Here is a 22,706-nt window from a genome sequence, read left to right on the forward strand (position 1 = left end):
ATTTTTTTTGATGGAGCAAACAAATTTAACGAGTCAAGAAAACAAACTTCAAATTTATCGTACGCATCATTAATTCTCTCATCGTTGACCAGATTCGACAACTCTAATTTCTCTTTCAAAACGAATACGAAACAGTTCATTTTTTTCTTTATTAAGAAATGACATATCTCGGTATGAATAGAACGATTCTTCAGATTTTGATATGAAAGGTGCACTCAGAATTATCGGATAGTGGTCGGAAAAGCAATCATTTTCGAGAACTGTTAGGATTGCATTTTCTCAATTGCTTGTCAAAAAATAGTCTATTCATGTTTCATAAGCATCAATATTTCGACTCACTTAGAAAAAAAGGAAACCATTGCATGTTATCATATCTAGATATATCTAGATAATCTCGCTTTAGATTTTTTTTTAATTGTCTCTATATTTAAAACACCTGTTACAATCATCGGTAATTTGCGTTGGGCAAAATGTTCAAGCTCTTTAGCCAGTATTTCGATAAACAGTTGTTTGTCGTATCTAGGTGGTGCATATGCTGCCAATATTATAGCTTTCTTGCCATTGAACTCCACAAGAACTGAGACAGATTCAGGTAATTCCGAATCCAACTGATCAATTAGATTAACTTTATTACCTAGTTGTATCATGGTATCTATGTATGAAAACCTTCAATCTTAATTTATGATTTCATTTAACTGAGTTTCAGTTAGCCAAAGTATTTTGAGTGGAGACTCGAGACTACTTAGAAGTGCTAGTGCTTCTAAATCTACTTGATGCTTTTTTAGAAATAGTACATTAGATACCAGAGCATTAAAACTAGCACAACGCATATTAATTTGAATTTGAATTTCAATTGATTCATGATCCTTCCTGTCCATTGGAAATCCAAAAAAAACAACATTGAAGCAGTTCATCGCACTCTCAACAATGTAATTCAAAAAATTTCCACCTTTGTAGTATAGCCGAGTAACTTTATATATTTTTGATCACTCTTCCACACAAAAAAAATTGTTCCCTCTTTTTGTTCCCTCTTTTGTCCATGTTGACTGAATTCTTTCGTCACACTTCATCATCTTCATGAAATTGAACTTAGCAGTACTCAGATCTTCGAAATGTTTACCAACCTTGAATTTTTCGGTGTTTCTTAGGTTCCTTTTTTGCAGCAGATGAATCTTTTTGATACGCCTGGCAAATCGAACTACTACTGGTTTCTCTCTGGTCGTTCTTGATGGCAACCTATGAGCAATGGATATGTCGTTTTCAACAATTTGCGCCTCTAGTGCATCACCAATATCTACAACTTTCTTTATTGTTGTTTCCATCTTTTCTCTGCGCCCTTCCTCAGTGATCGTTTCAACGAGGCCAATAATCTATACATTATCCATTCGATTATTATTCTCCAATAACTCTGCCTCTGAAAGCGTTTTTAGAGTAAATTTATTCTCGTGCATCTTAAGCTGCTCTTTACCAACGCCATTATTTCTTCTTTAAATTTTGTCACTCGCCCTTTATTGCCGAATCAAGAGTATTAAACTATCAAAAATGGTTTAAAAATGTAGTTTTTAAAGTTTTTTTCTGTGGTCACTTACTACTATCTTACTACAAATACTAATAGACAAATTCTGAAACAAAAGTCTTTTTCTCAAAAAAGGTTCATAGGATTGTTCTAATATTTTGCATGCGGCCATAAATTGACGAGATAATGGCAGCTTGTTAATGCCACTTTTTGATGGTTTTATTTATAGGACCATTTTCTCCACTTTTTGAGTTAACCAAAAAGGTGTTTTTTCGACTTTTCTCAAAATGGGTTATTTTAATGGCTTTGATCATGAAAAACATTCTAAACAGGTTCATAAAGTGTGGCCAAGTGAATGTATTAGATTGGAACAACTTGTTTTGAGTTTTTGAAAAAAATTGATTTTTCACCTTTCTGACTCAACATTTTTTTATCAAAGAAATAAAATTGATCAAAAGTGAGAAAAAGTGAGTTTTGATGGCATATTTGAGCTTGCCATAATCAATTTAATAGGTATAGAGAATTAAATTATCGAAAATGGTTAAAAATTGTGGTTTTAACAAGTTTTTTCTGCGGTCACCTACTACTATATTACTACAAATACTAATAGCCAAATTCCCAAAAAAAAGTCTCGTTCTCAGAAATGGCCTTCACGATTGTTCTAGATTTTTGCATGCGACCCTTAATTGACACGCAAATTATACCTTATAAAGGTCACTTTTCGATCCTATAAGTTTGACAACCACTTTACCCGATTATTCCATTTCTTTTAGTTCACCAAAAAGGTGTTTTTTCGACTTTCTCAAAATGGGTATTTTCTACCGCTACGGTCATGAGTATCATTCTGAACAGATTCAAAAAGTGTAGATTAGTTTATTAATTTGATTGGAACATCTTCTTTTGCCTTTTTGACAAAAAAAAGGTTTTTCACGTTTCTGACTCAACTTTTTTTGATTAGAATTTTTTTTTTCAAAAGTACTAAAAACTGAGTTTTGATGACCTATTTGAACTCCCCATAGTCGATTTAGCAGGCAAAGAGTTTTAGTTTCCAAAATAAGATAAAATTTTAGATTTTACAATTTTTTCAAATTGGATCTTTTAAAGGCTACTACAAATACTGGGATTTTTTTAAGAAGTTTCAATAATTTCATAAATCTCATGCGCGAGATTGATCTTATTTTTTCCATGCGGCACTAAACTGCTCTTTGAACCATCATGGAGTGTTGAACAGCAAAACTGACCAGAATTGACGACGGGTTCATTATTGTTACATTTTTGCTTTAATCTTTATGCGATGCTCCTTGGGACACTTGTGGTCGCATGTGGGGAGCATCCGAAACGACAAACCGAGAAGAAAATAAATTCAAGCTGTTAATTTTCTTACTTCACCTTGTTTTACGTTTGCCTGATAGTATTCAAATAGAACCGATGTCGGAACAAAATGACGCATTTTTGAAATTACGCCATAATGGCGTCCTAATTTAGTTTTAACAATTTGAATGTTCTGGTTAAGCGACAACTGATTAGCGATATCTACTCCAAGGTAATTATAAGCTGCCCTTGATTCGAACGTTTTTTAAAGAAACTCGATATTATGATTAGAAGCACATCTATTAAAACTTATTAGCGTAGTTTTGTACATTTAGTGTTAATTTATTGGAACATAGCCAGTAGGAAATATTTGTTCAATCCAGAATGAATATCTGTGAAATCTTTGTTAATAGTGCTAATCATTGAAATTTGCATTTTCGCAGGATATGTTTTTATCATCTGCAGATAGGAAAACGCAGGACTTCTACACTGCTTGATGCAAGTCATTTATATCAATAGGAAAAAGAAGAGGGCCAAGAACAGATCCCCGAGGGACACCTGTAGAAACATTTAACAAATCCGATGTACAATTATTAACTTTCACACATTGATACCTGTCTGTCACATAATTTTCGAGCCATTGATAACAGTTTCCTCGAACGTCATATCGTTCTATAATTTTTTGAGAAGAATTTGGTCAATTGTATCAAAGGCCTTTTTTAAATCGACAAAAAAAAACATTTAATATTTGTATCAACTCCCAACCGATGGCGTGCAGTCATTTCTGCTAAAGCGTCGATTGTGCAAAATTTTACTTGATATCCAAATTGTTTATCATACAGTAATTTTTTCAATTATTTTACTACAGCTATTCAACAGTAAAAAAGGCGGTACTTATTAATTTCTAATTTTGTATCACCCCTATGCAATGATTACACTTTCGCATACTTAAGCTTTTGGGGAAACTTCCCCACAAAAAATGAGAGGTTTGTTATAAAAGTTAAATAAGGGGCTGTAACGAAGTCTGACTTTTTCAGTAAAATATTACTTATTTCATCAATTCCACAGGTTTGTTTCGATTTTAAATTCTTAATAACGTTTATAACCTCACTGAACGTGCAATTAAAAACATTCTTCGATTGACTAGCATTGTTAACTTCAACAACTGGCTCAGTAGGCTCACTGGTAAGAGCTAACCTAGAGCCTTTTGGCGAAAAATAATCATTGAAGGCGTGAGATAATAAACAAGGATCCGATAAACTGTTGCCATCGACAGGCAGCGAAGCCAAATTCTCAGCTTCTGGGCTTCTCCCATTTGTTTAATTTAGAAACTGAAATACTTCTAAGCATTTATTAAGTTTATGATAGAAATAGTGTTTTTTTGTAACTCTTATAGGCTTTTCGCCCTTTCGACGTTGCTCTATAAACTTATTTTTCTTACTGGCATTCAATTTATCGGATTTCCGTGACTTGTATAACATGTTCTTTTTATTCATGGCATTTTTCAATCCTTTATGAAACCAGGGCGCATTGTTTTTTGATTTTGGGATACATTTTTTTTGATGGAGCAAACAAATTTAACGAGTCAAGAAAACAAACTTCAAATTTATCGTACGCATCATTAATTCTCTCATCGTTGACCAGATTCGACAACTCTAATTTCTCTTTCAAAACGAATACGAAACAGTTCATTTTTTTCTTTATTAAGAAATGACATATCTCGGTATGAATAGAACGATTCTTCAGATTTTGATATGAAAGGTGCAGTCAGAATTATCGGATAGTGGTCGGAAAAGCAATCATTTTCGAGAACTGTTAGGATTGCATTTTCTCAATTGCTTGTCAAAAAATAGTCTATTCATGTTTCATAAGCATCAATATTTCGACTCACTTAGAAAAAAAGGAAACCATTGCATGTTATCATATCTAGATATATCTAGATAATCTCGCTTTAGATTTTTTTTTAATTGTCTCTATATTTAAAACACCTGTTACAATCATCGGTAATTTGCGTTGGGCAAAATGTTCAAGTTCTTTAGCCAGTATTTCGATAAACAGTTGTTTGTCGTATCTAGGTGGTGCATATGCTGCCAATATTATAGCTTTCTTGCCATTGAACTCCACAAGAACTGAGACAGATTCAGGTAATTCCGAATCCAACTGATCAATTAGATTAACTTTATTACCTAGTTGTATCATGGTATCTATGTATGAAAACCTTCAATCTTAATTTATGATATCGTCTATTTCATTTAACTGAGTTTCAGTTAGCCAAAGTATTTTGAGTGGAGACTCGAGACTACTTAGAAGTGCTAGTGCTTCTAAATCTACTTGATGCTTTTTTAGAAATAGTACATTAGATACCAGAGCATTAAAACTAGCACAACGCATATTAATTTGAATTTGAATTTCAATTGATTCATGATCCTTCCTGTCCATTGGAAATCCAAAAAAAAACAACATTGAAGCAGTTCATCGCACTCTCAACAATGTAATTCAAAAAATTTCCACCTTTGTAGTATAGCCGAGTAACTTTATATATTTTTGATCACTCTTCCACACAAAAAAAATTGTTCCCTCTTTTTGTTCCCTCTTTTGTCCATGTTGACTGAATTCTTTCGTCACACTTCATCATCTTCATGAAATTGAACTTAGCAGTACTCAGATCTTCGAAATGTTTACCAACCTTGAATTTTTCGGTGTTTCTTAGGTTCCTTTTTTTGCAGCAGATGAATCTTTTTGATACGCCTGGCAAATCGAACTACTACTGGTTTCTCTCTGGTCGTTCTTGATGGCAACCTATGAGCAATGGATATGTCGTTTTCAACAATTTGCGCCTCTAGTGCATCACCAATATCTACAACTTTCTTTATTGTTGTTTCCATCTTTTCTCTGCGCCCTTCCTCAGTGATCGTTTCAACGAGGCCAATAATCTATACATTATCCATTCGATTATTATTCTCCAATAACTCTGCCTCTGAAAGCGTTTTTAGAGTAAATTTATTCTCGTGCATCTTAAGCTGCTCTTTACCAACGCCATTATTTCTTCTTTAAATTTTGTCACTCGCCCTTTATTGCCGAATCAAGAGTATTAAACTATCAAAAATGGTTAAAAAATGTAGTTTTTAAAGTTTTTTTTCTGTGGTCACTTACTACTATCTTACTACAAATACTAATAGACAAATTCCGAAACAAAAGTCTTTTTCTCAAAAAAGGTTCATAGGATTGTTCTAATATTTTGCATGCGGCCATAAATTGACGAGATAATGGCAGCTTGTTAATGCCACTTTTTGATGGTTTTATTTATAGGACCATTTTCTCCACTTTTTGAGTTAACCAAAAAGGTGTTTTTTCGACTTTTCTCAAAATGGGTTATTTTATTGGCTTTGATCATGAAAAACATTCTAAACAGGTTCATAAAAAGTGGCCAAGTGAATGTATTAGATTGGAACAACTTGTTTTGAGTTTTTGAAAAAAATTGATTTTTCACCTTTCTGACTCAACATTTTTTTATCAAAGAAATAAAATTGATCAAAAGTGAGAAAAAGTGAGTTTTGATGGCATATTTGAGCTTGCCATAATCAATTTAATAGGTATAGAGAATTAAATTTTCGAAAATGGTTAAAAATTGTGGTTTTAACAAGTTTTTTCTGCGGTCACCTACTACTATATTACTACAAATACTAATAGCCAAATTCCCAAAAAAAAGTCTCGTTCTCAGAAATGGCCTTCACGATTGTTCTAGATTTTTGCATGCGACCCTTAATTGACACGCAAATTATACCTTATAAAGGTCACTTTTCGATCCTATAAGTTTGACAACCACTTTACCCGATTATTCCATTTCTTTTAGTTCACCAAAAAGGTGTTTTTTCGACTTTTCTCAAAATGGGTATTTTCTACCGCTACGGTCATGAGTATCATTCTGAACAGATTCAAAAAGTGTAGATTAGTTTATTAATTTGATTGGAACATCTTCTTTTGCCTTTTTGACAAAAAAAAAGGTTTTTCACGTTTCTGACTCAACTTTTTTTGATTAGAATTTTTTTTTTCAAAAGTACTAAAAACTGAGTTTTGATGACCTATTTGAACTCCCCATAGTCGATTTTGCAGGCAAAGAGTTTTTAGTTTCCAAAATAAGATAAAATTTTAGATTTTACAATTTTTTCAAATTGGATCTTTTAAAGGCTACTACAAATACTGGGATTTTTTTAAGAAGTTTTAATAATTTCATAAATCTCATGCGCGAGATTGATCTTATTTTTTCCATGCGGCACTAAACTGCTCTTTGAACCATCATGGAGTGTTGAACAGCAAAACTGACCAGAATTGACGACGGGTTCATTATTGTTACATTTTTGCTTTAATCTTTATGGGATGCTCCTTGGGACACTTGTGGTCGCATGTGGGGAGCATCCGAAACGACAAACCGAGAAAATAAATTCAAGCTGTTAATTTTCTTACTTCACCTTGTGTAGCGCTGATGTGTTGGCACTTTTACTTCGGTCATAAAATTATTTGATTATAGACAAAATCGAAGAAAGACATAAGTTAAACAAGTCATGGCCAGAGCCAGATCGAAAATGTGGTATGCAAACACAAGAAAACTCGGGTAAATTTATGCTTTATTGGGGTTTTTGGGATATGCACATCAAAACTTCAACCCAAATTACCCCAAATGGATAGGTGGCTAAGTGAAAACCTGCTCCTTCATTTTTTAAAGATGATTGAGTATCACAAACAGCTTCCCGTTAACCGATCAAATCGAAAAAACAAGATCGTGGCCTGACTGATCAGGTAGGTTGGTAAAAAACACAGGTCGCGTGGGTGGGGCGCCTGCTTTGCCTCTGGATTCACCTTTTACCCACAAGGAATGAGTGCAATAAACTTTAATAAACCATCTTTTGCAGGAAGGATTGGAGCAAACAGGTGTTAGATCATGATACTTCAGTGATGGCATCTCTCCGGTTAAACAATGTTTCATTTCAGTAGTATTTATCGTCTTTCTCTATTTAATACGTTTATCATAATAATTAGGCGATAATGGAGTTTGCCTTCTTTTTGAACAAAGGAAATGAACTTAACTTCAAAAGAAATCAACTCAAACAGCAAAAAAGTAAATTTGAGCCAGAACAAATTTTCTTCCCGACAAAAATAACAAACAAAAAGTCACCAACACACGAGTATTCACTATATTCATGACTCTTGAAAAAAACCGTTTTAAGTAGTAGTCTTTAGAATTCAACTGACCGCGAAAGTTAATAATCACAGACAGTCCCTGTGCAAGTAACAAATATTCTTTCAACCATAGAAATAAAAATAAGTCAACCAAAAAATAAAAATTGACATCTTCCTGAAATTTTTTTTCTGGAAAATTTCGGTTGTTCTTAAGGGAGTGAGAACGGATTTATTCAAGTAATCAGATGCAAGAATGAAGAAACAACCAAAAATAATGCAGCTTAATCAAACTAGGGGTTCAGACACCCGTTAATTACTACATCTACATAATTCTGAAAAAATATCAGATGTTTTTTCAAAACCGTAAAACGATTTTTGATTTTTTCGAAATCAGAATTGCGAACAAAAAGGCTGATATGATAGCAAACTCGATGTACTAACAGCTTCGTTTTTTCTGGTAGCTGATTTTGCAAGAAAAAAACGCCCTTGCTATACTTACTCGTTTCACATTAGATAAAAACTGAAAGATAAGAATAAGCGACTAGTGAATTTCGAAGAAATGAATATAAAGCACGCTTCGAGGCACTGCTGGTTTTAATTAAGTTTTGTTCAGCTCAAATGTAGCCAGCACAGCAGTCAAATAGTAAACACAACTGATTACTTTCAAACAGATTTGGTGGATGGTAATACCAACGGCGCATCTAACCGACAAGCTGCTTATTCGAATTATTTGTCTATCAAACAAAAACGAGACAAAATATCGTATCGTGTAAACTATGCCTGTATACTTTAAATGGAATATTGGTGTTAGAATGTTATGAAGTGAGAATGATTGAAGGGAATTCCTTGCTTACATCGAAGTCATCGTCAGCCGACAGGTCATCGTAGTCTTCGTCGACTGAGGAGGTGGAGCTGGGCATATTGACTACAGCTGGCATCTCTGGCAAGAAAGATGGAGGGGAAGGATGAGCACCACCCCCTCCCATTTGAGCACCACCTTCACTGAAAGCCCCCCTGGAGGAGACATTATTCATGTTCATGTGACTAGTAGGTGGTGGCTGAATGAATCTGGGGCCAGTCAAACACGCAGCCATTCCTCCCTGCATGTTAGCTGCATTGCCGCCACTTCCCGCAGCTGCTGCTGCAACAGTGTTCATCATACCCACCACCGGGTTGCCGCCCCCACCCCCACCCCCACCCCCACCCCCGTACATCCTGACCATTTCGCTCATTGCACTGGGGTTGAAAAAAGGAGGCATTGTCATGCTGAAAGGCGGCGGCATGGGAAAGGGCATTCCGAGCGCAGCCATTGCCGCTGCTGCATTCACCCCTGGCGGAGGAGGCATTCCCGCAAGCATCCCAGGCAGTCCTGCAATATTCGCCGTGGCCATTGGATTTGGCGAGCTTTTCGGGATTCCAGCAGCAGGCGATGACGCAGTGGGCGATTCTTTCGGCGCGTCTGAAGGCGATTCCACTATCATCGATCCACCATTAGCATTGCACACAGGTCTGGAAAAAGATTGTTTGTTCAGCGCAATCGAACTATCGAAAACCTTTCAAGAACTTTAGCACGGGGATCAACACCTAGCAACAAATTCAATTAGCATTCATTGGACATTCTTAGCCAACAGATAGTCAGCAAATAAATCTATTTAAGAAAATTGTCCTTCGACCTTCATATATTATAGTGAGCTTCGTTCATTTGCACATTTTCGGTTGAAATGCAAAAACAACTCCGACGCACAGTTGGAAGTGTTAAAGAACTCAAGGAAATCGTATAAAAGATAACGAAATTTTTCGATCAAAAAATATAGACAGGAACGCTCTTCGAACTTCAAGAAATAATTACTATGGGCACATTTTACTTACCTATTCCTCTTGGAGAAAACTGGATCAATAGAATCCAAAAGAAATCGAAAGTCAAATTGCAAAAAATCAAAATTGAGCGTGGAACTTTCTCCTGAAAAAAAAAACAACAAAAAAATCTTCACGGCCTAAATAAATTTTAAAAAAAAACCTTTACACAATGAAAAAAACAGAAGTCGCAGGTTACGGAGCAAATATCACAAAAGATATGTTTTTAGTGCAGCATGTGAAAAAAATTGAAAAAGTTTAGAATAAAGATGCTTTCAAGTGACTGCATTCAACTTCGCCAATTGAATAACCGAAGCGAAATTAAAACAAACTCTTTTTTCCAGTTATTTTCTGTTTAAATAATCCTGTTTGATTTTAAGTTTTTGAAACTGATGAAACTTAAACAAGATACGAAGCTCCGGTTGAAGCTTAAAAGCTTGTTTTCTAACTGCTGATGAATTTAATTTTTCGCACCTTAATTAACAGCATTCAAAACATCGAGAAATATTCGCTACAATCATTCGCTCTAAACTCAACCAAAGAGCAAAACGTTTTTCAATCAACTTTCTTAAAAACTGAGAGAACTTTTTGAAAGTTTGAGGGTTTTTCTGGTTCCTGATTTTGCATGGAAACGAAATGAAGCACGCAAAAAGACAAAAACCCTTCCCACTTCAGTTTCAATAAACCGCTCTCCAATAAACCGTCAAGTGCCAAAGGTCTTTTCAGATGAAGCGTTGCATATTCAAGAAGAACAAGGCTAGCAAAAAAAAAGAAAGGAAAAGTTAATGAACTTGGTTAATGTACCTTTTTTTAATTCACAAAAATATAAATAAAAAACGTTTTTTCCAATTCGTTCATCGGCTAGGGTCAATTCCCCTCGAATTGGCCAAAAAAACACGACAAACGAATTTGAACACAGAGGCGAATTGCACTTCGCATACACAAGCAAAAATATGACAGATAACGCTACTGGGAAAAATCAATTGATTAAAGCCTAGAGTCCACGAAATTTCTTAAGTGACGCACGCCAATGATGAGTCTACAAAACTGCTAAGTGACGCAAGCTTATTATGACGCATTATCAGTACCCGTCAATTTGAGAAAAAAAAGAGAAAATTACCAATTAACATGCCTCAATTTATAGAGCAGACGCATTTTAACTAATATACGAAAAAGTTCATAAGAAAAATCCGACCATGTTCAGGTTCGAACCCTCTTATTTTATCGCTGGTCGCCTTCCCTACCTGTATGGTACAAATCTATGATACCTGGACGCTAAAGTGGTATTTGTAATATAGAAGTCTTTGTTATTATCGTTATTAATGGCTGTACTTAATAGCTTGCTTGAGAACAGCCAATGCTTAATAGGGTGTACTTAATAGCTTGATAATGGTTATTAATCAAAACGAACACATTTTGTTGCAACAACATCTGCATTGCAACAATATGGGCGAATTAGGTTGGGGAAAAAGATAGTTCATGCTATAACACAAGCTTTGTTTGTGTAACAATCTAGATTTTTTTAATCCGCTGGAAAATCTATAAACATAAATTCACTGTCGAAACTGAAGCAGACCCGAATTCTCCAATGGAGAGCGTAAAAATAAATACAACGTATATCAACCAAAAGCACAAACTTTTGCTGCATCCGTCACTTTTTCAAAGACATGATTAGAATTTAAAAAATAAAAAGCTAAGATAATTGAAGCAACTGATCTTAACGACAGAAAAAATCAATTTAAAAAAACTGCAAAAGAATTTCCCTGTCACGCAAAATATATGCATTAAACATTGCTATACTAGATACGGTGTCGCAAAAAAATCATTTTCATTTTATATTTGAATTTTTTGAGCCAGTCTGGCCGGGACTCAATCCCAAGACTTTAGGGTGAAAACGAAACCAAGTTCTCTAGGCCACCTGGAAACGAACCTAGAAATTGATAAGGGTCAAAAAGAAAATCAAGTAGGAAAAGAAGGAAAGATTTATAAGAAAAATTGATAAGGTGAACAGAAGTCTAATTGCCAATTATTAGAAGCTTGCTTTAGCAAGTGTAATGAATCGGGGTTTTAATTTCAATTCAGGTAGACAAAAAACTCAAGTTATCACCGGTTACAAATGATAAAAACCTTTTAGAGCACTCAACAACACTAGAACTAACAAAAGAGAAACTACACAAAACAACTACAACCACCTAAAAGTAAATCAACTACAAAAAAACCGTATTTTAGAAGAAAAAAAAATTAATACCCGAAATAAAACCTTCTAGACTCCGAAATCAACCAGTGAAAAATTATCAAACAATTTTTCCATAATCAAAAACCTTGAAAAAAGCAGAATTCAACGACCTGTCTAAAAAATGAAAATATAATAAACCTGAACTATCTAAAGAAAAATGAAAATTAAATAAACCTATCTTAAACAACTTGAATAACCAGCAATATGAAAACATCATCATTCTTCTGATGACAAAACCAAAATTATTTATCTTGAATGCTACCATTGCAGATTGTATACATTTTAATTCAGAACTCTATTTCTGAGAAATAGAGACAAACAAAAATGACAAATTACAGCGCTTCTCTCTTTCACAATCTTTCATTCGCCCCCATCGTTCAATTAAACGACACATTTTAAATTTGAACTAGAACTATAACTAGATCTTAAGGACCTCCAGATCAAAAATAAGCACTACATTAATATTTGACCTTTCAAAGAAAAATCATCTTTAAATTGCAACCCCTCTCGACAACCCTGAGCAAAAATCAACAAGATCAGATAAAAAAAATTACCTACATTTAACCCAAAAGAAAATATCCAAATAAGCCTTAAGTGAAAAAGTGTCAAAATCACTTAACCTAAAGCACTAATATCTCGCAAAAACCCCTGTTTACACAAACAAAAACAAGAAATAGTTAAATCGAAGCAAGCCTCCAGACTCTCCATCACCGATACTTCTCAATTTCCAAACTCCTCGACGAAACTCAATAAAACCCTACCTTGCCTAAACGAAAATAAAAAACACTAAAAACTCTCGGATCAAATCACTTTCCGAATGCTCACTTTCAAACCAGTCGCCACAACTCTGAAAAATTTTCTTTCAATTTTCGAAATCTTTCAACAACTTTCCATTTTCATCTTAACAGACAAATTGATATTATAATAATCCTTAGTCAAACTTTTTGTATTCAATTTTCAATACCCTTTTTCATTTGTATATATCCCTTTCTCAAATAATTTAACACCTCCAACCCAGGAATGATGGATTTTAACTTTTCACAATTTCCCTTTCAAATATTAGGAACTCTTTTTATCAAAAAAAAGAACTTGTAAAACTTTTTAAAATCTTTTTGATTTGACTAGCATCTTTAATCCTAACATTTTTTAAATGTCTACAAAGCATTAATTGTTTTCCTAGTAGCTATAATAACTATTTTCAATTTTTATTGAAGAATATCAAGCGCATTTTGCCTTTTAAATCATTAAACAAAAAAAAACCAAAGAAATAAATCAAAACTGCTGATCAAAACCCCAACCCAAATCGCCACCTTCCAATCCAACCCAAAATCCGACCCAAATTCCTCCAACAACTCAAAGTCAAACTACATCTTCAAACATTTCACAAACATCTACTCAATTTTCATACGAAGAAAACCCCCACACTCTTGAAGAACCTTAAGCAACAGTATCAGAACCATTGATTCCCGCAAATCAAAACGAAAAATTAAGCAAACCGTTAAACAAACCTACATAATACCTACCTCTCAATTCAACTCCACAAGACTTAATAGGAATAAGACATCAAAGTCAAAACCATTTGCAGGTAAAAACAATTGTTAGACAGATAATTCATCCAATACGAAAGAGAAACTCAGATCACCAAAAAGAGATTTTAATACAAGCTTCATCTAACCCATCAACTTCAACACCACAATCAGAAACTATATCAGAAACTCCTATCCTTCAAACTTCAAATTCCCCAAACACAACAAATTCCCCAACAGATATTGATTCTACCTCAACCTCAGTACAATTAAAAGATAATCAATTTTATCCCCCAACAACTTCACGTCTCAAACACTGGGCACATTATCAATTTCCCTACGGTTAAACAAATCTACTGAATGACCCATCTGAATCTCCTTCAGAAAAATGAATACCTTCTTCACCAACAACACCTTTTTTCAACCCTCTACTCCTTCAATTTTAGACAAACCACCATTTATTACTTTACTACCAAGATTACAAATTTTGAATAACAGGTATCAAGAGTTACAGAATACCAACAAGCCATTAGGACTTGCTTGGACTACCTTTATAGCACCTCCCCCACTAATTGGACAACATCCGGACAGCACTCGATTTCAGAGTTATGCACTACATCGCCTACACTACAGGCAAGATATCCAAAACCATAACCTACAACTGTTGTCCCAAAAAAAATCAATCTTAACATTCGAAATAAAAAATTAAATGACCAATTTTTACACATCCATTGCCATTATTTAAACCAGATATGAAACTATAAAATTTAACCCCTCCATTTATTTGCACTGAAATAATATACAAATACGACAGATACAATCACACATTATTTACCTCCTAACAATTTTACAGCCAACATCTCATGACAGTCCGTCTTCACGCACAGGACTACAAATATTTTAGTAACACACTATGATAGCGTAGAAAATCAACAAAAAAAAACAACATAAATGTGCTATAAATCAAGTAACTCAATGTGAATCAGACCCACAGGCAATAGAATCATCAAAAGTAATTGCAACAATATATTCAACTGCCCTAGCAACAACACTTGTAGGCTGGAAAACTAGAGATGAATTTTCAAAAAAGAAAAAACAGTACTCACAATTATCAAACGCAAATAAAAACAGACGTGATCACGAACCATACTATCAAAGCAATATTGAACAACGTTTACATCTCAATCCTGAAGACTGCAAACACGAACATTAAAATTTAATAAAAAATGGAGACGAAGGTCGAATACTTATAAATTTTCACATATTCAGACTCAAATCATCGACAACAACTAGAACATAGTCAAGATCACATACGACTAGACGACAAACATCCTGACCATGGTGGTCATGAACGATTAGTCTATGACCCTCACGCTAAAAAATGGATACCTCACATTGGAATAAACAATCTATTAAATTGCAAAGCTAGCACAAAAATACAAGAAATCTAGAGATACGGTTTTTTGATTGGAAAATACAAATCGAACAAGTTCAACTCACACGAGATTTAAAATACGACACAAAATTATAATCTCGAACTAACTGAATACAAGTTTGAACAGCTTTCACACGTTTCAAACTTTCCTTTAACCCAGTTGGAAAAAGGAATTAAGCTTAAATAGCCAACGCAGCTTTTAACACCACCGCACTACCAACATAAACAGGAAAATTCCACTATACTCAAACCAGATCATGCTAGGTTGAATATTCTTCTGGAACATAAATCAACCTTACCTTAAGACCACATGAAACCTTAATAAACCCCAAGTCAACACTGATAAAAAAAAATACTGTTTTTAAGAACAGGACACAGCCACAAAGACAACTGATAAACCCCTGACACAAAGAAAAGAAAAGGTTATAAATAAAAAAAGACCTGGCCTAACCTACCAGTAAAGGATGTTCTGAGCATGCTCTGTAGCCGGCCGGCCTCACTACCCGCGCTATTCCACGCTTAGAACACAATCGCACTCAATTTTTCCTCATAGTGCCTCTAGGGTGAGCAACTCTTTAAAACAACCGAACTAACTAAAAACCTTCCGCGAAAATAACTAATAAGATCATAACTAAAATTGAAATACTAACAGAGATAAATCTGTTAAGATTTCACAGAGCATAATACAAGAGCAGCAGAAGGGAGATACGCTCGACGACATCCCGTCTATGGAAAAGCAAATCTATTGGTTTTGCTTGCCACAACCCTCACAGGATAGAAAGTATGGAGCAGACATCGCAGCAAAGGAATCCAGTGAAACTGAACAATGGCCAGCTCGATGTCAAAACTCAAATATACGTATCCTTATCACTTGGTGCTTCACTCAGAGAAGTCAACCTTTTATCTCGTTACTCGATCGATTACGAACGAATAGCGAGAATGCACGAAGTCTCGCTCTGACTTACGAAATCGACATTCACAAGACACAAATCCGCAAGTCAATACGATCTTTTCAGGATTCACAAATCCCTCAGCATCATCACATGTACTTCGCAATCAATCTACACTCTTTAAAGAATTTAGAAGACACTAGATCCATCACTCTGAGAAAAAATTCGAATTAAAAAACGTCCAAAACCCAGGATGGGTGAAACCAGTTTGAAACAAGTATTTATTTTATACTTTGGCATTTCTCACTGCAAAATAACTAACCAATCATGATGCATACTAAAACTTACGATTAATTGTAAAGCTGAACCAGTATATATCTAGATCCGTTGAGACAAGGAAACATAACATATAAGAGTAAGATTGGGATTGGTATAGGACTAAGAAGTTGTAAAAACCTATCCGGCCGGAAAAAGATAGCGTAACGAGCAGACGGTGTACCCTTATCCGAAATTACTCTATAAGAAGGCCACCCCGGTTCTAAACTCAAATTGAATCTTATAGTAAGTTCACTAATACTCCACAGAAACCAGTTTAAAACAATTGGTCAAAAATTAACAGCAGCAAGTTTCTGGAAAAACTCTTTGGCCACAGAAACAGCAAAACTATTGGCCAAAACTAAATTTGAAACAAATGGAAAAAAAAACTCAAAAAAAACCGAACAACGATTTTGAAAGAAGCAAAATTAAACACAGAGGCGAAACTGAGCTTCGCACTACTTGCGATACAACATAATTAAAACAGCATGACCCTCAAGACGTAGCTAAGATAACTTTCAACTATGAAATTGAAAAATGAAATAGAAATAAGAAAAAATGGAACTTTTCTCAACATTAATGTTTCTACGTTTTTTACAGAGATCCTTGAGCATTCGAAGTTGGCTTTGAGCATTCGAAGAAGAATGTTTGAATCTTATTGACAGAAGAAATAAAGCCGCTAATAACCGCATATGTAACAATTCCGTGCACATTGAACGACAAAGCAAATATTTTCACAAAAATGCTAGAAAAAAGTTTTGTTGCTCAGGTACTTCCACTAGGGGGTATTCGGAGAGCTAGCAGAAAGCTGCATCTAGAAAAAGAAGAGTTCGTCATACCGGCTCAAAACAGACAAAAATAAACAGCCGGACGATAGTCCGAAAAAAAAATAGAAAACATCTAGTTAAAAAAGAGGTCAGGGCCCAGATTAAAACCCCAGGCTTTTGTCGTCCCAAGCTTATGTGTTACCTCTTAACCAGATGCGCTGGACGGTAGATTAAAATTGGATTTATTATAAAGGAAGTTGAAAAATATAATAATAAAAAAATAATTAATACATCCGGCAAGAAAGCCGACAAATTGAGCATGTCAGCAGCATAGCGACAAGTGTTTCAACTGGTTTTATATAACTTTTTGTTAACCCGAAAAAAGTCTATTTTCCGACTTGATAACGCTTGCTAATTGCACGCGTAAAAATTGATTCGAAAATATTCATACAGAAGCAAAGCAAAGCTTCGCATCACTTGCGATACAAATGAAATACGCCAGCGTTCAGTCGTAACCAGAGTGTAAAAACTGAGGAATAACTACAGGCAACAACGCAGATATAGACAAATTGGTGTAAAATATAGGCAGCTTGAAAAACTTTGGCTGAGACGGGATCGAACCTCTAACCTGCAGATTAGAAGTGTGACGTCTTGGCATCTGCGCCACGACCGAGGGCAAATTTTCCAACACAAGCCGTCAAAAAAGCAGCTACAGATGCTATTAAATTGAAAAAGCTTTTGCAGCAAAAATAGATTCCGTGATAGACACTATGCTCGCATGTGTAATGAAGGAATAGGGGCAACACAGCACGACTTGCCTATTTTGACCAGATTCTTGCTTCAGCTCACTGTGGTCTTTGTTCTGCTGTGCTTCTTTCGACGACGTCATGGCTGCTCCTGCCGTCTGCTGCAGAAACAAATTGGCCGCATCCAGCCACTTTTTGCTTTCTGTGTCGCCGCCGCCGCCGCCTCCTCTCCTGTCGGGGTTGCTGGACCTGGAACAAAAAAAACATGGCGAGGGAATGCAAGTCAATCGAGTAGCCGTGGCCGAGTGGGTTACGCATACGTCACTCAACACGAGGGTCATGCCTTCGAATCACACTTCGGTCACGGTGGGACCGGCTGCGGCGCAATAGAAGACATCACCCTCCCCCACGGTCGGTCCTGCATTGAACAGGACCGGGGGCTAAAAAAAACGCGAAGCAACTTCTCAGGTGCACTCAGTCGTGGCCTAATTTTGCATTCGTCGCATAGATGCCTTACTTGCATAGTTGTATCTAGACTTAAATCATTTGCATCCAGAAGACATTCGAATCTAATCCGTTTGAAATATTGTCTTTCAAGTCCTTCGCCTGTTTGAAAAATCATTCGAAAGTAGTTTAATGGAAATGAAGCGAATATTAACCTTGTGGCCTCTAATTTGAGCACCACCGGATCAGGTGGTTCATTCGGAGGACTCTCGTTGGAGTGCCTTCTGGTCTGCTCGAACGGAATGGCCCCTGGGAGCTCACTCCTCACGTCTGGTGGCTGCAGACTACTAGAGCTGCTGCTGTTTCCACCTGGCACAGAAGGGACTGACGGTGACATGATGTGGGCAGTGAGGAATTGCTCTGGGGTGGCGAGATCACCTGGATGAGGACGAGAATGAGGAGCAGCAGCTCCAGCTGTGATGAGGGAATGAGGCATTTTGATTGGAGCGGTGGGTGATGCATGCTGCTGCTGCTGCTGCTTGTCGTGAGTGGGCACCGCTGCAATCTGCGAAACATCGCTCAGATTGGGCACTTGGTCTGAAATGCAAACCACAGGTCCACCATTCATATGAATAATACCGACAGATTAAAACCACAGAGGCCAGCCAGTATTTCGGAAACAATAAAAAAAAGAGCTCTGAGGTTGAACAACGAAAATGAACATCGCAGTGGATGTAATTCAGAATCCGTCGCTTCAAAAGCAAACACGGTACACATTAGCTTCAGACCACCGGGGCGGAATGACCTAATACTTTCACGCAGCAAAACAGCAAAAGTTTAGGACACAGCGAGTTTGTTGAGTTCCTTTGGAAACGTTTATTGCCAGATAAAAAATCTCACATGCAAAACAAAACATCGAGCCACTTGTGATGCCACAAATACAAATCACTATGAGCTATCGCCCAGAAAATGAGATGGAAGTTGTTGTGGCTGTTAAAAGATGAAAAATGGACAAAATTTCATACAATTGTCTCGAAAGAGAATTTTAAAAATTTCGATAAACGCACAACAATAACGTTGGCATGAAAAACATTTAAAAGCCGAAATTTTGAACATAGAAAAATATATATTTGATCAAAAACTTTCAACTTTTCCATTTGACAAAAACCACTAAAAGAATTTGCAAAACATAGCCAACAGAAAGTTGGAAAAGAGTCAATGAACGCAATGAAACAGAAAACAACTTCAACTTCATCTTCAAAGTACAGAATATATGGCCTTGAAGCTCTTTGAATTTCAAGAACAATTTATGCTTGACACTTTTTGTTGAAAGTAATTCAATTTACGAACACTGGACCAAAATTAAATTTAAATTCCTCTGAAAATTAATATGCACTTTTGAAACTAGAAGTCGTTCACCTTTTTTGTGCCACTTCCACGTTGGTATTTGGAGAGCGCAATTTGAAAGCCTCTTATCAAATAAACTTGAATTGAAGAAGTGAACATCTTAATTTCTTCAGCATTTTAAGACTTTTTCCAGTAAAAAAAAACAAAAAAAAACACCGAGACATGAGAGCAGGGGCGGATCTAGGATTTTCTCGAGGGGGGGGCGGATTTTTAAAAAATTTTCCAAAATTTTGACGACCTTTTTTTTAGGTCGATCAAATTGACTTTTCAAGCTCTCCCAAAGCACTGTCTTGCCCCTATGTTGGCAAATTTTTTTGCACCGCAGGCAAATTTTTGAAAAAACAGTCAAAAAACCCGTTTTTGGGCACTTTTTGAAAAACTTTGACAAAAAAATCGCGTTTTTTTGGTGCGCGCTCCCCCTCAAAGTTGGTCTGTATTGGCGTCAAAGGCGCCTTTAGAAAAATTTTAGGGTCGGTCGGCCAAAAATGGATTTCTGAAAAAGTATCAAAGGGGGGACCCTTTGGGTCGGCAGGGGGTCGAATCCCTGAGGGGGGGGGGGGGGGGGCGGATCCCCCCCCCTAAATCCGCCCCTGCATGAGAGTCTATAATAGGGTCAGTGACTCTGCAATAGCTGCCTATCTAATATTTATCAGAGTTTTCTGGATGCAGATTAGATTTGCCCGCTGTGAAAAACTCATTCGTTTTTATCACCTTGATGCAGGTGACTTGATTAAGGCGGAAACATTCTGCTTTAATTAGATGATTTTCTGGTTGAGTAGACAGCAGTCTGAAATTACTGACTAATATATGCGTAGCGGAAGCCACCACTGCTTTTTTGGTAATAAAGTCTAGACGGCAATCAAACGTGAAGCATGTCCTCGTTAGTCTAAAATCAAGTCTTGCGCAGGCTATAAAACTGTTATAAAATCAACCATCCCTTCAATGAAGGGCATAGATTGTATTGTATCAGGGGTGGTCTAAAATCTAACCTTTTTTAGCTCCACCAAAATGAAATTGCGGCCTCTCCCACAACTGAGCGCTTCGAACAAACATCTGTTCTCTTTCTCAAAACTACTTAGTTGGCGTAGCAGGTGCCCTTACAAAATCGTTACTGCCGATCGGCCAGAAATGAGTACCGTAAATTTTTACCCAAACAGACCCAAAAGAAAAGGGGAGGCAACTAACTCCCGGCTGAGAAGATTGTATAATAGTGGTACAGAATAGCAGAGGGGCTTAGAATACTTTCAGCTGATCTAATCTGACCTCGGCTATCTGCAGTGGCGGTGGCCTCAAGAGAAGGAGCAGGCATTGTGTATTGTTGTATGGTGCCATATATGCAGATGGAGCACACAGTGTACTTTCCCTTGATCACCATCACATCAGTCAGTGTTTTAGTTCCCCCACTGACCCCGACAGACGAGGAGGAGGAGCTGCCTCCCCCCACACTCTCGTCATACATTACCTAACAACAAGCACACCATCACATACTCATCCATATGCACATGCTCATACAGCTATCAAAGGCAGTCACGACAGCCTCTTCTACTCTCTGCTACTAGTAAAAAATAATCTATTTTCATTTTAAAAAAATTTAAAATGAAGTGTACATCAAGAAAACAAAATTAAGCTAAGATAACTTAATAGGAAGCAAATAAGCAAAAAGGGGCGTCGAAAAAAAAATTTATTCCAGGATATCTTTCTATGGGCTCTTAAAGTTTACTTTTTAAGGTAGAATTTATAGAAAACCATTCGAGTTATACGCAACTGTATTATCTGTTAGCTTGTTTTAATAATCATATTTTTGTATGTTGTTATTTGTTATTATTTCATGACATCATTTTCGGCCGACCAACTCTTTAATTTTTCTGAAGTCGATTTTTTGGCCAACACTTTCCAAAGAGTGCCAAAACGGAAAGGGCAAGCAAATTTCCAGTTAAGGGATAATTTTATCGAAAACACTTAATATTTTGATTTCATGTCTCAAAAAAAAATCACAATCAAGACCATTCGAACAAGTTTAACAGTCAAAATTAATTGTTTCTCAAGCTTTATTTTTAGAGTTTTTGATATTACATTGACTGAAACGGCTCGATCAAGTAAACTGCTCATACAATTGCATTCATTGGAACGATTCTTATTTAAATGGTTTGGTTTTCTCGTTGATTGCGCAGTTTTGATAGCACCTGTCATTTTTCTAGGATTCATTTTACCTCTTGCAACTAGGTTCGACTTTGATCAATTATAGCTACGAGATATTTGACGTTTCCTTTCTTTTCAATCGTTGCATTTTCAATACGAATATTAGGTTCGACTTTGATCTTGCAACTAGGTTCGACTTTGATCAATTATAGCTACGAGATATTTGACGTTTCCTTTCTTTTCAATCGTTGCATTTTCAATACGAAAGTATTGTTATCTTCAAAAGTTTCGCTTGATTTCGGAATATAAAGATTGCAGAGTTCCGTTTTCGACATGAAAACAAAGTATTATCAATGATTTTCCTGACTTTGCAGTAACTTGTTAGTGGTTAGTTCAGGTCAATGAGGCAAAAAAGAAATTGAGCGATCCTATGACTGTTATTGGTGGACTCATTTGAATTCATTCAATACAATTCTAAAAATTTGATTCTAAATATTTTTATGGAAGCCTTTCTGTAATCCTTTCACACATATCTATTTGAGCCACTTCAGAACAAGTATTTTTTATATCCAAAAAAAACTTACAATACAATAACTTACCCGACTAAAACTTACAATAATTTGTAAGGCTGAAACTATTTAGTTTCAGCCAGAAAACAATAAATTTAACTTCGAAAGCAGTTGCTCTTCCTCTCCTCTAACCTCGCAAGACTAGGAAAAAAAAGAGTAAGATTAAGACTGGTACCAGACTAAGAAGTAGCACGAATCTATCCAGCCGAAAATAAGACAGCGTGACGAACAGACGGTGTATCTTTTCTGAAATTACCCTATGCGTGAGCCACCCCGGACATAAACTCACTATCGAAGCATTTGAGAATCTAATATTTTGTGAGAGATGGAGACGAAAGCGCTTTTAAAAGATTAACATTAAATTCAAGAAAAA

The 22,706-nt window shown here is 36.0% G+C and overlaps 1 protein-coding gene across 1 annotated transcript in view; it reads right to left on the minus strand.

The window, feature by feature from the left end:
* The window catches only part of LOC134843729 (protein virilizer homolog), a 550,828-nt gene that overhangs the window by 151,481 nt on the left and 376,641 nt on the right, over nucleotides 1-22,706 (minus strand). Inside the window, exons 5-8 of the mRNA XM_063859975.1 lie at nucleotides 20,889-21,087; nucleotides 18,434-18,815; nucleotides 17,847-18,023; nucleotides 8,860-9,514 (exon numbers count right to left, since the gene is read on the minus strand). Of these exons, the coding sequence (XP_063716045.1) occupies nucleotides 8,860-9,514; nucleotides 17,847-18,023; nucleotides 18,434-18,815; nucleotides 20,889-21,087 (1,413 nt within the window). The remainder of the gene's footprint in view (nucleotides 1-8,859; nucleotides 9,515-17,846; nucleotides 18,024-18,433; nucleotides 18,816-20,888; nucleotides 21,088-22,706) is intronic.

The sequence above is a fragment of the Symsagittifera roscoffensis genome, chromosome 4, assembly GCF_963678635.1.
Source record: "Symsagittifera roscoffensis chromosome 4, txSymRosc1.1, whole genome shotgun sequence".
Classification (NCBI taxonomy): Eukaryota; Metazoa; Xenacoelomorpha; order Acoela; family Convolutidae; genus Symsagittifera; species Symsagittifera roscoffensis.